General features: G+C 41.1%; 1 protein-coding gene across 1 annotated transcript in view; it reads right to left on the reverse strand.

The window, feature by feature from the left end:
- Positions 1–7406: 7406 nt before the first annotated feature.
- Positions 7407–13240, reverse strand: part of GPC3 (glypican 3) — a 447256-nt gene continuing 441422 nt past the window's right edge. Inside the window, exon 8 of the mRNA XM_028522481.2 lies at positions 7407–7885. Coding sequence (XP_028378282.1) covers positions 7716–7885 — 170 coding nt within the window. The 3' untranslated portion in view covers positions 7407–7715. The remainder of the gene's footprint in view (positions 7886–13240) is intronic.

Here is a 13240-nt window from a genome sequence, read left to right on the forward strand (position 1 = left end):
AGCTTCACACTTGGGTGGTGCTTGGTGGCCTCGCTGTGTAGACGTGGCCATCTATGGTACCGGTTGTCTGAGGGAAAGTGAGTAGTTTCCATCCCATCTGCCAGAACTGTGGCCACTTAAATTGATGTTAATCCCACAAACATCATCCGTGATGCTGCCACGTGAAGCTTTGTGCTGTGGGTGATCCCGAGCTGAATGGTCTCATCGACTGCAAGCCTAAGGCACACACTCTTTTATAAAACATTTTTGTTTGTTTTTAAATCATCACCCAAGGATATATTTTCATTTATTTTAGAGAGAGAGGAAGGGAAAGAGAGAAACATCAATGTGAGAGAGAAACATTGATCAGTTGCCTGCTTGACACACCCCGACCAGGGATCAAACCCACAACCTTTTGGTGTACTGGACAGCATTCCAACCAACTGAGCCACCCAGCCGGGGCTAACCACACATTTTTATTTGGAATTCCCTATCTTCCAGGAGCTTCTCCTGTTGCAGGTGTAGTGTTGGGGAGGCTATGGGGGAAAGACACATTCATTTAGACTTTCCAGAGGTGCAAAAACAGAGTTCCTTTTTCATTGACAATGTGTCAGAGTGGTAAAAGTAAATGTAATCAGCCATGTAAATTATGAAACATAATTCATGCTTCTGTTTGTTCTTTAATAATGTAAACATTCAAAACAATTTTCATCGAGAGCAAATAAAAGCCACCTGTATTAAATCTGAGTAATCCGTGCCTGCTCTCACACCATGTTTTTTTGTCTCGCTATATATACATCTGCTTGTCCAGGATAAAATAAAACCTACAGCTTCTCAAATGTGGAAACACATAAGAAAGCACTCTCTATGATTCATGCAAAAAGAGACTTTTCATTTCCAACAAGACAGCATTTGGTGTCCTGGCAAAAACATAAATGTGGGCAGCAAATTCATCCCAGTACAAAATGAAGATTACTATGAGACCAGGAGTGTTTTCAGAGACAGAACACTTTCTACTTCTTCCACTAGTGAATTTGGTCCATTCTGTGGTAGCTTCCATGAACATTTTGGCTTGGGGGCTGGGGTGGGGGGGCTGCCTCCATGCCTTTTCAGAGAGAACAGCACAAAGGGGGTTACCAGATTCCACTGTGGGAGTTTTATCTGCCTCTTGAATGGTTCAGTGTAGGCCCATGTCTAGACTGATTACAAAAGCACCAGCAAAACAAAATAAATACCTAACATCTTACAGAAAAGGCACGAAACCAAACAGTAAGAGTAAGGAGAACAATGCCTCTGTTGTGACAAGGAGTCTTCATGAGGATGATGGAATTCCTGCACCCCAGGTTCCAATTTGTAAGGGCAACATTAAACGTCTCAAAGCAGGCCCTGGCTTGATCACATTAATTTGGAGAGGGAATGTGTTTTGTTAGATAAGGGATTTTTTTTAAACTGCCACTGGGATCAAAATAAAGATCAGTATAACTAACTCTGCCTGTATGCACACAGATTTCAGGAAACAGTGCTGACTCTAGCTCACCAATGTAGCCCCTTGTTCATTCTGTTCTTGCAGGGTGACAGGTATACACAATGTGATGGCAAAGGCTCTGATTGAGTCAGTGCTGGTTTTTCACTTGCCTTGCCGTGTGACTTTCTGCAAGTTTCTTAACTTCTCCAGGCCTCAGTTTCTACATCCATAAAATGAGAGGGTTGGAGTTGATAATCTATTTCTATGAGTTCAAGGTTCCAACCAAGCAGGAAAAAAATGCACCAAATCCATTGCCTGATGGTACTGGAAACTGTATTTTCATCCACAAAGAGAGTCATAATTATGACCTATCCAAAAGTGCTGTTAAATGTGTTGTCTCAAACTAATGCTGCAGTTAAGTGATGGGTCACTTCAGAGTCACCTCCAAAACTTTTAAATTGACGTATCAGTGTGTAGCAGATATGTCGCATCATTGAAGGCACATTTGCTTAGCCAATAGTTTCAAGTGGCCTGAGGTGTGGCACTTTGCTCATTTGTTCATTGTCTCAACACGTATTTATTCAGCACCTAAAATATGCCAGGCACTGGAGGCACAATGTCTCTTCTGAAATCCTATGCTTTCCTCTTTCCCTCCCTCCTTTCCTTCTTTGAGTTTGGGTTTGTTTGTGTCCTTGGGTGCAAAGGGACAACTTCAAGCTGCTGTTCAATTCATGGTATATTATCAGAGTTGTTCCAGACAAGGCTCCTCTCTTGCTTTGTTTGACTCATTCATTTACTCTGTTTTATCCCCAAAGCCCACTCCTGTTCCTCTCCGTGCAAAGGAACCCATTCTAATGTGGTCAGTGCCTTTCTTTTAGTGTGTATGTATTTTTGTAAAATGTGGAATCTTCTGTGAATATATCTTATTTTATTACAATGGTGAGATGCTATATAGCCCATCTGGTTTCTAATCTTTTTTTACCCACACTATGATTTTAAGATATATCCATACTGCTGGGCGTATGTGTGGTTCATTGTTTTTAGTTGCCATGCAGTTCTCTGTGCACCTCCACTTTGGATAGGCACCTGGGTGCCCCGCGATGCCCTATGATGGTAAACTGTGCAACAGTGAACAGCCTTGTGTGTGGTCCACTGTGGGCATGTGTCATACTGTTCTGCCTGAGGCCCTTTTCTCTCTTCGTAACCTGGATAATTTGTATCTTCCTTTGAAAGTGGGACAATTCCTATCGTTTCTTCTATACTTTTTCAAAGGTTATGTCCTTAACAGTACTGCTGCCCCATGCATCACATGTAGACTATTATTACGGTTTCATATTGCATTGCAATTTCTCATCTGTCTCCTTCAGTAGATGTGAAACCCCATGAGAGCAGGGACTGTGTTTGTCTCAGATGCTGTATCTCCAGTACATGACACAGGGTCTAGTACTGCTACTGCTCAATAAACACTTGTGGATTGAATACTGAATTCATCAAACATTTTAAGCACCAACTGCATGCCAGTCCTGTATTCTATTCTTAAAGTGAATCTTTCAAAGTCAATATACTTCTTTTTATATATGTAACAGTGAATAAAAAGCAATCAGCTTACTTTTTCGGTTCCTAGGCAAACTTAGCAGACCTTAGCAGACCAAATCTAAACTAGTGTTATTTCCTTTTAAGAGCTACAGTGTCCTTACATTTTCTAGAATTTTTCTTTGGGAAAAGAACCTTCCGTAGCTAATAGCATATTCTCTGAAATCTTCTCAGGAAGGTCCTTGTTTCTTGAAGGCACATTTGATTTTTTGGAAGCAGCTTAAAACTACTTGGCAGCAAATCTAGTGAATGATGCAAGTGATCAAGCTGAAGAACATTATTTTGGTTCCAAACAAGTTGTGACTATAAATAAATGAGGCTGATTTTCTTGTATGGTACATAAACTGGTTCAACAGCAATTCCAAAAGAGGACTTTCAAAAATGTTATGGCCTTGGCAAGAAAAACATTTCTCCATATTACTATATATACTCTTTATCTCCCTTTCTCCATCTCTCTCCATCTCTCTCTCCATCTCTCTCTCTCTCTCTCTCTCTCACACACACACACACACACACACACACACACACACAGAGTATATAGTGCCTGGCCCAAAATACAGAAGAGTAAAATCAAAAACCCTTGGAATTTAGTAATGAAAAAATTACACAAGCATGGGGTGGAAAAGATATGGTTTGGCAGCCATTCTTGCATAAACATCATGGCAGGGGTGGGGTTCAACTGGCCACAATGTCATCATTCATGAAGAGGGTAATGTGGATTCTAAGCAAGTATCTACACTCTAGGACTGCTCCGGTAGAGGCCTTGGCCCTCTATGGGAACATGACCCATGCACCATTCTGCTTGGGCTGCAGCTGTGCCATGGGCTCAGCTAAAGGCATGACAGCATAAGAGGACAATTGGCCCATTGGAGCATGGAGTGGGGCTTAAGGAACAGTTTAGGAAAAAAAAAACAGAAGAGGCAAGAGTCAGCAAATGAAAATTGTTTAAGGACAGCTATGTGCAAAGTCGTGTCACCTTAATCTGACACTGGTCTTTATGGAAGAGTGGGATCAATGGGTGGAACTTATAAGGAGGCAGATTTTGGCTCAACTTAATAAAATATCTATTTGTATTATGGAATTATATGTTCAGTATAATCTCATGTATGTGAATACACATATACAGAGAGAAAAAAGATTGGAAGGACATAAATCAAACTTTTAAAAGTAAATAGCTATAGGGTATGCAATTATTGAATGAATATCATTTTGAAGTATATATAATGATGTATTGTTAAAATTTTCATTGCCTGTACACATTTCTTTTGAAAAATAACATTTGATAAAAGTTGGAGGTGTCCAGCAACCAAGCAGGCTACATTGCGTCCTGGTGAGAGCTCTCCTCAGGTGGTACTCAAACAAAGGCTGTGGGATGAACTGGCAGGTCTGTTGCAGCCTAGGGATTAAGAATGTTATTCTAGGATTTAACCTTGTTCAAGTATCAGGGTTAAGTGGTTGGAAGTTCACAGATGCATCCAATGAGAAAGAGGCCTGGAAACTTCCAACAGGATGTGGCAACTTCCCAGCTGCCGGGCCTATTGTAATGACAAAATAGTCAATAGTCATCTTAACATATTTACGTGTAGGAAATTTAAATTAAAGATCAAGATCAATACTTCAAAGATGAAAAGCCACCAACTAGCAGTGAACCTGGATTCTGAACTAAAGGCATAAAAATAAAGAGCATTTGGAGAAGATATGGATAAAAACCTAAAAGATACAGGCTATTGAGTAAAAGTAAATGTCACTAGGAGATGGTGGATGTTCCGTGTTTTTTTCAAAGATTTTATTTATTTATTTTTTAGAGAGGGAAGGGAGGGAGAAAGAGAGAGAGAGAAACATCAATGTGCGGTTGCTGGGGGTCATGGCCTGCAACCTAGGCATGTGCCCTGGCTGGGAATCGAACCTGCGACACTTTGGTTCACAGCCCGAGCTCAATCCACTGAGCTACGCCAGCCAGGGATTTTCCGTGTTTTGTAAGTGTGTATGGTTATCCATTTTAATCCCAACCAGTTAGCTGAAGCTAGACCATTTAGCTGAGGCCAGAAGGCCATGGATATTAGAGGACTTGTCTTCTGGCCCTCATCATTCAGCCTAAATGGACCATAGCTGGCAGACAGTATACTGAGACAGCAGAATCACTGTCTGTCTTGGTTCATGTTCTGGGAACTGAAGTGTGTCAAATATGACTTTAGGCTGAAAAAGTTCTGAAAGCCATATGGGAACCACACGCTTATAACACCCAGGCCGGGCAGAAGGAGCAGCGGTTACTTCCTTTCAGAACCAATGGTGGCACAAAATCAGAGCAACAAAGATGCTAAACATCTTGTCCTGATTCTCTGTTTTAGAAGATGGAAACTGAGGTCTGTTGGACAATTGTTAGGAAAAAAATAGAAGAGGCAAGAGTCAGCAATTGAAAATTGACAACTCTTTTACTCCCAGACAGGACAAATGGACTTGAAAACAATCCTCTCCTGCTCTGGCAAGTGCAGCTCATTAGATTGAGCATTGGCCTGTAAACCAAAGGATTGCTGGTTTGATTGCTGGTCAGGGCACATGTCTGGGTTACAGGTCAGGTCTCCAGTGGGGGGTACAGGAGAGGCAACAGCACATGGATGTTTCTCTCCCTCTCTTTCTCCTTCCCTTCCCCACTCTCTAAAAATAAATAAATACAATATTAAAAAGAAAAAAACAGTTTTGTCCTGCTTGCAAGTGCAAAAATTGGTCTCAGAGCCACAGATAATTTCTTGTCAAATAAAATAAAAACCTTTCTGTAAAATGATGTGGACAGTCATTGGGCGATAACTGGGTTTATATCCTTCTTCTGGTCTGGTATTGTTTTAATATCACACCACGTACAAGGAGCAAACCTTTCCAGTATTTAGGTTTCATGAATCAAAGAATGAAAATTCTTAGAACTCCCATTTAAATACAAAAATGATGCTTTAAAAAACAAAAATAATTCTTTCAAGCTTTACCAACTGCTACAAATCATTGTAAGCATGTTAACAAATACAACTGATGGTAGTCTTCACTTCACCAAAAGCAACTGAAAGAAATACTAAACTAAATATTTCCATTTTGTGTTTGTGAAAACTTCTGCAAAGGATGGAAATGATGTCAGAAACCTGAGCCCCACAGGGCACCCTGACAATGGTGTACTGGTGACAGTAGGACAGAATAAGTTGTGAGAAATTACACCTCCTGCTTCCTGCGTGGTGACCTGCCATTGGACAGAAATCAGAGATCCTGGCTAGGACCCCTTCTTAGAATCAAAGGGGAGTCCCCTGCCCCATCTTTGACCTTTGCTCACACTCCTTGTCTGTGTATCACCCTCTGTTCCTCAAACTTATTAGGCCTCTCCTATCCCTCAGGTGGGAGTTGAGTTCCCACTGTATTAGAAAGACTCAACAATGTTTCTGTTGACCTGACTTGGCAAATGGGCAACATGCTAGGCACTATAAACACTGACAGGTTGGTTATTCATGAGATTCTTTGGCAGAAGAATGTCCAACTATTAGCATAGTGTTGTTACTGTTTGTGATGTCATGTGTGTAAAAAGATTTAAGTGATAATGCTGGGCCAACAATTGACAGAAAGCTGGTGTTGGAATAGGTAATGGTGCCAGACCTTCAGCTCTGTGAGAGCAAGGATCAAATCTGTTTTCTTTTCTATTGTCTCCAGCATCTGGTCCAGAACCTGACACCCAATAGGTATGAAAACCTAGTTGTTGAATAAACAAATGTTGAGGAAGCCCACCTGAGGCCGAGAGTGAGCACTGCTTCCTAGAAATCATGGGTTTTCTGATGACAGCCTCTGTAACCTGATCCAGGGCAACTGCTGGCCCTGATACGAGGTAGCCCCTGGAGAAGGGGGGCAGAGAAGAAGCCTGAGACAACAGCAAAGAAGCTTGGGCGATGATTTGTTTGTACTGTTTGTGCCCACTTCTCTGGGTTGGGAAATGAAAGAATATAATTCATGCAAGTGTGCATGACCCACACAGAAAATTTGTATTTGAGCAAAACAATTTCAAAATGCAAAATTTGTAAAGAGACAGTGGAACTTTTTGAGATATATTTAGTTTCATAGGCAAGAAATGCTAACCCAAGGTTTCTAAATGGAGATTATGGATTGGGTGTGTGTTAGGAGGTAGTGGCTTTGACTGGGGTTTGGGACCAGGATTGATATTCACCCAAAAGGTGGGCAGGAAGGTAGGTTTCAAGACCACTCTTGGCACCTGGTGGGATTTTCTTATGCTTAATGAAAAGCTAGGTGAGAAGGAAGAAAAGCATTACATAGTCACCATATATGACACCTTTCAAAAAAAGACCAAATGCATTTTTATTTGAGCATTTATTTATTTTTTTTCAAAGAAATTCATGCAAAGGGAAAGAGAGACAGACATGGTAACCATGTTCTAGCAGCCAAACATAGGAAAATAATTTGGCACGACTTGATTTTTTTCTTTGTAAAATGACAATCTATACTACCACTAAAATTCACCTTCCTCATAAGGATACCATTTGATTTCAAAAACATAACACATGGTTAGTCTTCTACTTAATGGCTGGAGGAGGCATATAAGATAAAAAAATAGAAAGAAATAAGAAGGCGGGTCCCCTTTATAGAGGAAGACCACAGGGTGCCGAAGGGCAGCACAGGTGCTGTGCACTAGTAGTCAGTGCACCAGGAAGAAAAAGCACACCACATAGATTGCCAAGCTGGTTAGAACCTTCAGCGGGGAATGGCCATTCCCAAGGTTGTGAGACGCGGCTATCTCATTGTCCTTCGGATTCACATGTTGCTTGCTTCCAGGGGTATCATCCACATCCAGATCATAGGCCAGTTCTGTCAAAAGCAAAGAAGAATTTTAAATACAGGATTACCAACAGCATCAGGTGTACACTATTCATGACTCAAGCACTTGTCTGGACTGCTTGGCTGCCCCGGCTTTGATTTCTTACTTCTGTGGACAGGAAGGCTGCCAGGAGATGGGGAAGAGATGGGGTGTGTGCATGGGAGCAACAGAGGAAGGAGATGGCTGGAGGTAGTCCTTCCAGAGACCATACCAACAGGGAGCAAGCTGGCTATCTCCTTCCCTGCGGTGGAGCCATCTATACCCTAGGGGTGCACATCGGCCCTTTGAAGCATCTCCTCCCTGGCAAAACTGTGCCTGGAGGTTATGTACACCAGATCTCACTGGTATCAAAATGTCAGGTGCTGTGTGAGTGACTACATGTGTCTCCTTGTGTATATGTGTGTCAGTGGGTGAGGGGACGTTGTGGACTCCCAGCACAACTCTCCTGGGCCCTGCACCCAACATAGATCCCCTCCTGGGAACCTTGCTTTAGTGTCGAGGATAAAGTAGTTTGCTTTAAAAGGTGTTTTATTTTCCCCAAATATTTCTTTTTTTAGCTATATATTCTTCTCATCCCCACTAATAAAACCCACAAAAAGTAAAACTGATATAATGCATAGGATTTCAAGGAATATCAAACAACTTAAGACTAAGGGAAGGCTAATGGGTAAAGTTTTTCCTCCTCTGACTACCTACCGTTTATGATCTGTTCATCTTCTGAAAAGAAATGGGATGTTTGAGTCACCCTCATGAGAGTGTCTTAGAAGGAAAATCTAGGCAGACAGTGGTTTGTTAGGAAATTCACGATGGCTGGCCCTGGCTCAGGACTGTTTCTTTCAGATTTGCTTTCCCGGATTTAGAGCTCAAATCTACTGCCTTGGCTTTTCCAGACACAGTTGCCAGTGCTTCTAATTCAATAGCTTATGAAGGTGATGTGATGTGAGCAACCTCCCCAGTCAACCGGCCTGCGGCCAATGGAGTGGAAAGATCCCTTGGGGACACTGAGATGCATAGCAACAGGCACAGAGGAAATGACTTGGATTCTACAGAGGGAAGGAAGGAAAAGGAAGGAAGAGCTCCTCTTACAGGGGATGAAACACTCAATAAGTCACAGGAAGAAAAGTGTGAAGACTCAACTGGTCCAGGATGTGCACAGAGCAGGGCCCAGGACCGGGGCTGTTCTGGGACGGGCATTGCTTGGAGCAACCAGTAAGGTGAAGGGGATCAAAGCTCGGGCTCTGATTACATAGGCTGCAGTAGTATTTTCCAAAAGGGTTACTACAGTTTATAACACCAGCAATGCTGAGCAAATCAAATGTCCTATGCTTCAACTGTAAAAAGATACTGTAGCCAGTATACGATGGTATCTCAGGGCTTCTTTAATTTGCATGTATTTGAATTACTAGTACAGATCAACTTTTTCTGCTTTAGTTTCATAATTATATTTCTCAATACATAACAGTTCATATCCTTTGCCTTTTTATCTAATGGATATTGATATTTTTCCTATTGATTTGATATATATTATTGAATTGTTTGCCTGTCATATTCAATAAATATTTTGTTATTAGTTATTATTTCCACTGATACATAAAGAAATGATTTAGTAACTTTTAATATACATGAATCTGACTACATTTTGCTCCTCTAAAGCTGAGAAAGGTTTTCTTCTTGAGTGCCAATAATAATTCAAATCAAATTTTCTAAGAAACTCTCTCACTCAGGGAAGAGTTTCAGCAGACTGTAGTCTACATTCTCTCTCTCTCCCAAATAAATACATACAAAAAATAAAAAGAGAAAAAGAACAAAGAGCAACACTCTGCTTGGAAATCAGACCTCTTTTTCAGAGAGGTGAACTATGCGGAGCGCACAGAAAAGGCCGAGGTCAGCTGTCACTTGGCAAGGATAACACAGGCTTAGGTCACGATCAGATTTCACCAGAGTTGAGAACACATATGGCTATGTCTGTTGAAAGCCATGCCTTGGGTCGCACAGCAACTTCTCAACTTAAAGGAAGAGGAGTATTTTCAGGAGAGATCTAAATTATGAGCACTCTCAGAATCACTTTCAGATTCCTTTTCTGGGTATTTCCCGTGCTCAACATTAAGATGAAATAGTATCTATTAATGTTACCACTCAGCGCCTATACTACGTGTCTTGCTCTTCAAATAATGTGTAAACATGAAACAGTTTTGTTATTATGGCATTTCTGGTAAACCCAGCAGTTATGTTGATTCCAGTAGTTGCTAACCCTCTTTTCCACCAAAGAGTTCTTTTGTTCTTTCTATTTCTTGGACCCTATGTTTTGAAATGATAAAAATGGCTAACAATGATTGAGTCCTCATTGTGCACCAGGCACTGTGCTAAGCTATTTAGATGTGTTACCTCATTTGGTGAAACCTCAACAATGCTACGAGGTATTGTAAATCCCATTTTACTGATGAGAAAGGTCAAACTCTGTTCAGTTTAGTTTTTGTTTTTTGTTTTTTGTTTTTTTTTTTGCCCATGCTGACACAGTGGGTAAGTCACAGGGTCCTATTTGAATTCAGGTCTGACTCTGAACGTCATATAAAGCTATACCATCTCTGGAAAAGAATCGTTTACCACAAAGACTACAGTGATTAAGCAGTAATAGATTCCTTCTTGAAAAAATTCTTGATTAGTGAAATACACACTATCAAAGGGAACTTTTAATTTAACTACTCCCGAACTCAGATGCCAACACATCCAGTTAAAACTGGTTTTTTTCCTGTGATCCTTTTAATGCGTCTGGCTGCCAAGCTCTGCAATGTGATGATGAAAAGATTACTGTAGCCTGACTTGGGGACTATGGTACTGGACTTTACCAAGAAGCTGAGGAACGGAAGGGACACTGAAGATAACACTCAACAGGGTAGTCCAAGAGTTCAGTGGCAAAGGGAGGCTGGATCAGATGGGGCAAATCAGCAATTATTTTAAACAAATGTCAATTTTCTTTCTGTGAACAATATTTAAAGATAATTCTCTTGCTGTATATTCACTAAACTATTCAGTTATATAAAGAGTAAAGGAGCACTGACACACAAAAAATAAAAACAGCCCTGGCTGGTGTGGCTCAGGGGATTGAGCGATGGACTGCAAACCAAATGGTCATGGTTCGATTCCCAGTCAGGGCACATGCCTGGGTTGCGGGCCAGGTCCTCAGTTGGGGGCACACGAGAAACAACCACACATTGATATTTCTCTCCCTCTCTTTCTCCCTCCCTCCCCCTCTCTAAAAATAAATAAATAAGATCTTTTAAAAAATAAAAATAAAAACAAAAACAAAAAGCATGAGAAAAGTCAGTGTTTGCACATAAAACTGATTGCATACTTGATTAAGTAGTTTCATTAAGCTTTGTGAAATACTAAGAAGAGCTCTGGGTTTGGAGAACCAGGATGGGAATGATCATATTAGTTCTATTTCCCCAAAGAAATGAGCAAAGATGGCCAAGGCCATGAGATACCCCAGGTACAAACTTGGGTCAAGTCTTCAACCTCCACAGGGTATCCAGAAATATTCAGAATGACACTTTATTGTGCTTCTAAAGCTGTGGCTTCAGGTTTCCTGAGGATCCCCATTCAGCAGCAGCAAATGCATTTGTCCAACCCTGTAGCTGGGTTCCTAGGGCTTATATTGTTAGGAATTCCAGCAAAGACACACTCTGGGCCTGGGCCACCATCATGGAGATTAGAGATGAAGGGAACAGTTTAGCAGAACAAGGAAGCATTATGAGAAATAGAGGAAATAGGGTTTGGGTCAAAGATAAATATGGATACTCCCAAACAGAAGTATAATCCAATTTAATTCAACAAACCATGGTAGCCTACTATGTCCCAAGCATTAACTAGGAGGTTGGCAAAAGACTTGGTGTTTGCCTTCAGGAATCCCACTCTAGCACTCTAACAAGGGAACCAGATTAGTAGACAAATCAAGTAGATACCTGCCAGAAAGTACAAAGGGCTCAGGGAAACGCATAAGCTAAACACCATGGGAACAGAAGGGAGAGAGAAAATTTTCAACTAGAATGATCTGAGAAGAGTTTTTGGAACAACTGGCCTATAATCTATACCACGAAGGATGGGTGGAACTATGGCAAGGCTAATGAAATGTTATTCATTTTAAGCAGAGGGTTTAGCTGGAGCAAAATCACCAATATCAAAAACTGTATGTAGGGCATACTTACTAGGAACAAGCAGCCTCTATGTTGGAAGAAAATACAGAGTATATGTTGTTGTGAGGGGGTGTGTGTGTGCTGAGTGGCAGGTGATAAAAGGTAAGGCAGTAAGGACAATTAACAGCCAAACCCTGGTGGATTAGGAATGCTGACACTTTATTTTGTGGGCAGTAAGGAGCCTGAAGGTTTTCAAGTAAGGAAACCACATAATTGGGTTTGTGTTTTTTTTAGAAAAATCATCATTAATACTTTGGAGGACAACCCTAAGTGGGAGAGAGTTGTCAGACATCTTATCTTGGAAAAAAAAGAGGCCTGTAGGAACAGTATCTGGGGATCAGACAGTAGAAAATATATCTGTGTTTTTTAAACTCACAAAGAAGCTAAATCTATACCAAACCAAAATGTCCTCAGTTTGCTATGAACCAGATGTACTAGGGGAATCACGACAAACCATTTTCTTTGAAATCTTTCATATTTAATGTTCATCAGTGATTTTCCAGAAGGTATCTCTATTGTATTAAGTACATATAAAATGCACATAAAATGTTTCTATCTTGCCATTCAATGTCAGTGAAAACCTTTTGGGCCAGCAAGATTTTCATGTTAAATCCATAAACTTGTTTCTATTTATCATCATTTTAACTATGCCCAGAGGGTAGGCCAAAGAATCTGCCCTAATTACATACTTGGCCCTGACTCTCATTTTGCCCGCCTTGTTCTCTGTGTTGCAGATGAGATAAACCCTTTAAAATAATAATCAGTCATTAACGTCTGCAAGTTATGCCGAAAATTTTTTCTTGCTTTTTCTTTTGGCTAAAGCAGTCAGTAGGGAACTCTCTAGTCTTATTTGGTCTCCTGGTGGAGCTCTTAAAGAGGCTACAGCAGACTCACTATGTCACCTTTGGCAAGTCATTTCCCTCTCCTCGGGGATTCAGTCACCCCATCTGCTAAATCAGGGTACTGGACTGAATGGACTCTGAATTTCCTTTTAGTTTTATTTCTCTCTGCTGCCAAGGCTCTTGGAGCCCAGTGAGGGACGCAGTTTGCTGCAGGCCACAATCACCAGCCAGTGTGGCTGCCCCCAGCAGAGCCTCCATCAACAGGTATGGTTCCATCAGCTTGCTTCTCTTGGGATGTGGGATTTTCTGG

This window comes from Phyllostomus discolor, chromosome X (genome assembly GCF_004126475.2).
Source record: "Phyllostomus discolor isolate MPI-MPIP mPhyDis1 chromosome X, mPhyDis1.pri.v3, whole genome shotgun sequence".
Lineage (NCBI taxonomy): Eukaryota > Metazoa > Chordata > Mammalia > Chiroptera > Phyllostomidae > Phyllostomus > Phyllostomus discolor.